The sequence below is a fragment of the Euphorbia lathyris genome, chromosome 6 (assembly GCF_963576675.1).
Source record: "Euphorbia lathyris chromosome 6, ddEupLath1.1, whole genome shotgun sequence".
Lineage (NCBI taxonomy): Eukaryota > Viridiplantae > Streptophyta > Magnoliopsida > Malpighiales > Euphorbiaceae > Euphorbia > Euphorbia lathyris.
The window spans coordinates 58,026,611-58,030,330 of record NC_088915.1 but is presented as its reverse complement, the minus strand read 5'-3'; the positions used below and the strand labels follow the sequence as shown (position 1 = coordinate 58,030,330).

General features: G+C 36.4%; 1 protein-coding gene across 1 annotated transcript; it reads right to left on the bottom strand.

Moving 5' to 3' along the window:
* Positions 1 to 2,327: 2,327 nt before the first annotated feature.
* Positions 2,328 to 3,441, bottom strand: LOC136232201 (oil body-associated protein 2A-like). Its single transcript, XM_066021244.1, has 3 exons — positions 3,158 to 3,441; positions 2,887 to 3,084; positions 2,328 to 2,813 (listed from the first exon to the last, which is right to left on the bottom strand). The coding sequence occupies exons 1-3, from the start codon at positions 3,411 to 3,413 to the stop codon at positions 2,557 to 2,559; spliced, it is 711 nt and encodes a 236-aa protein (XP_065877316.1). The 5' UTR covers positions 3,414 to 3,441; the 3' UTR covers positions 2,328 to 2,556.
* Positions 3,442 to 3,720: the final 279 nt, after the last annotated feature.

Sequence of the window (3,720 nt, the reverse complement as noted above, 5' to 3'; positions counted from 1 at the left end):
TTCCTTTGTTGGTAAAGAACAGAAGACGCAGGAAGCTGTCTGTTTGACATTACCCGATTTGGAGGAACATACTGCCACACTGACCGAAGAACAGAAGATGCTGGAATCTGATTGGCTAAGAGAACTGCTGAACAGACTGAGTGAAAGCGACATGAAGCCGTTTCCCTCCAACGGTTATTTCGAAATTCGAAATAACCAGAAGCTCTCACATCTCTCTATAAATAGAGCATTCAGAATCCTCAGTCCACACAGAACTTTGAGCAATAGCCGTTACGCTGATCAAAAGCATACAAAAGTTCTGTATACAAAAAGCAAAGCAAATCTTACACAACAATTTCATATCTGTGTAAAAGTCTAGAGTGATTGATCCTCAATCATCTAAGGTGTTCTAGCAATTGTTGTTTAGGAAAAATCTTAATCATTTCTAGAATTAGAAAGGAGAAGCTGAGTACTCGTTTTTAAGTATTTAGTGAATTAGAATAGAAGTGAGTAGAGGTATAGAGGAAGGTACTCTTGTTATACTCAGCTTCTGATTTGTAAAGGGTTTTTGAGTCTCTACCTTTAAAGAGCTCAGTAGTGAATTGGAAATCTCGGAACGTGTTCCGGGGACAGGACGTAGGCTTAGAAGAAGCCGAACCTGGATAACTCCGCTGAGTGAAGTATTTCTAACCCTTAACTCCTTAATATATTGCTTGCTTAAAACAAACTAAAACTGACCAAGTAAAAGAGGTCAAGCTGAGTTGTGCGCTGCCAACGAATTAGTTCAGGAATAGACTCTAAGTGCTATTTCCTGACTTAAGCAACGAAACTGACCTAGTCACTAGTTGACTAAGCCAGTGTCTTGCTGATTGCTCAGCGCCGCTGTCATATAATCTTTTCTTAAAGAAAAGAAATTTGTCCTAATCATAATAAAGAGGTAGAATAGTTCCTAACCCCCCCCCCCCCCCCCTTGGAACTATATTTGCAACCTTATAAGGGACCAACATTTTATTTAGATGCTCTTTTCACATTTTTCCTCGCATGGCTTTTACTTTATCTGGATTTGCTCTAACTCCTTTTTTTGCTAATGACATAGTCAAGGAATTTTTCTGAAATGACTCTGAATATACACTTCTCTGGATTGAGCTTTATTTTTCATACTAGTATTTGGCACTGGTTGCGTTATTAGCAATTCCCTTGTACCTATGGGTTAGCACTGAAAGAACTCCAAAAGTGGAACATACTTTGTCCATTATTAAAAGATTGTGGTAAGACATAAAAAGCTATATTCACTTACCTTGGGGATCAATGGCTTGATCTATGGAACATACTTCGTAGCAAAAGACTGTTTGCATTGGCCTTGTTGGCAAATATCATGTATAATGCAATATATGAACACTTCATACTTGTATAAACACTTTATAATCACTTTAAAACAAACTTACGGAATTACCTTTATATAGTTATAAAACATATATCTCATTAAAACAAATGATATAAAGAACACTTCATTTACATTAAATTTGTATCCTAAAAAAATTGTTTATAGGATACTAAACCCCAAAACAACGACATCCACAGACCTTGTTGTTTTAACAAAGCCCGCATCTTGATCTACCATAGACTGAAACTATTTCTCCCAGTAAACTTTTCGATTTTTACGTTCATCACAGACATCTTTCTCTCCAGAAAACAAAACCCCGATCGGAAACCGTAAGCTCTGATACCAGTTTGTTATGCGGAATTAATAAAAAATAAATAAACAAGCAATCGAAAAACACAGATTTACGTGGTTCACCAACGTTGTGTTGACTAATCCACGGACAGAAGGAGAATAGTATTATTAGGAAGCAAAAATCAGATTACAATGATTAAGTTACATAATAGGATATTTATAATACCCAATCTAACCTATCCCACTAAGAACCCATAATCCTAATTCCATTATAGATTAGACATAATCCTAATCTCACTATAAATCAAATTACAATGATTAAATTACATAATAGGATATTTATAATACCCAATCTAACCTAATCCGACTAGGAACCCATAATCCTAATCCCACTATAGATTACCCATAATCCCAATTCCAATCCAACTAGGAACCTATGATCCCAATCCCAACTAGAAATCCGAAACCCAATACTACTACTTCGAATAGAAAACACTGATTCGAGAGTGATCCCAATCCTAACTAGGAATCCGAAACCCAATACTACTTCTTCGAATAGGAAAGACTGATTCGAGACATTACGACAAGAGTGATTAAAGGTTTCTCCACCAAAAGAAATTGACAAGTGAAACCAAAAGATGGGACTAAATCCCGGCATCATCAGAAATAAATAAAAAAAAAAAAACAAACAGAAGATTATATTCACTAAAATGTATTAGGCATACATAGTAAAGTCCAAAGACCAAAACAAACAGACAATATCCACATTATTGCATCGGATCATCATACTAATAATACATACAAGCATTAAATAGTTAATTACAAATTCCGTTTTACAGTAACAAAAGCTTGCATAGATATTTTTACAACCCCAAAACCTTAAACAGTAGTGCAGTGGATGATCATAGTATAGGATATTTGGATTCCATTTCAAACTGCTTAACATCAATTGCAAAACCTTTGCCATGCTGCTTCCAGTAGTCAGCCTGCGGGTTCAACCACTCTGGCTCCGCAATCTCAACCCTCGACTGCTTAATTGCTTCTGTCGATATATTGTACTTTGCATCCCTTTTTGTAATTAAAGTCGGCGACACCATCCCCAAATTCACTGCTTGTGGAGATACCATTAATGACGGTACACCTAATGGAAGCCTATCTCCTGAATTCACAATTCAGTCATTAATCCAATTAGAATCAACACATTTAAAGAGAATTAATTCATTAAATTGTACCTCTATCAAGCTGCCATGTACACCAAAATTTTCCATATGTTTTGGCCAGGTTTTCCAGTTCAGGTTTCACTACCATTTCAGGTACTCGAGGATGAATTAACAGCCCTGATTTTACCTCATAAGCATGGGAGTGCCACAGTTTTTGCTCGTCAGGTGGCAAAGTTTCAAATATTTTATCTGATACAATATATTCCACTCCTGCCGTATGAAAAGAAAGAAATTAAGTTTATATTATACAAATGAAATCAAATAGAAAGATGAAATGAAATACCAATGAGACGGCCAGTGGAGTCATCGGAATCATAAACAGCACACTGAAGAAAATCCTGGTTGAGGCGAGTGATGAAGTGGTGAGTTTCAATCTGGCGAGACATATCGTGGCTGTAAATAGCAAAAGTGCAAACATGTTGGCTTATTTGCTTAATTGGTTTGAGGTTCTGCAACATCTGAGCTCCCTTGTCAAGCATGTGTTGTCCCATAGACATGGGTTGTCCCGGCGGAGTCGCTTCTTTTCCGGCGGATGCCATAATTTGCAGAACAATATGAGAAGAGGAGGGATGGGGGTGCTTGTTATATAAAGAAATGAGAGAGCGTAGGTGGAAGTTTGTAAGGAGAGCACGTAGGCGTGCATGGGAGACTGATGTGTCTCAAAGTGGTGAGCTTTGTTGACAAATGGAAATAGGTAACTATTAAAAACTCTCCAAGTATACAATATTATCTCATTTCTTACTCATTCTAATTTAGGGTTTTGATTTAATTTAATTACAACTTTCATTAAATTTAGGATTTTCATTTAATTGAGTTAATTATTTAGTTCTAAAAGAAATTGTAAAT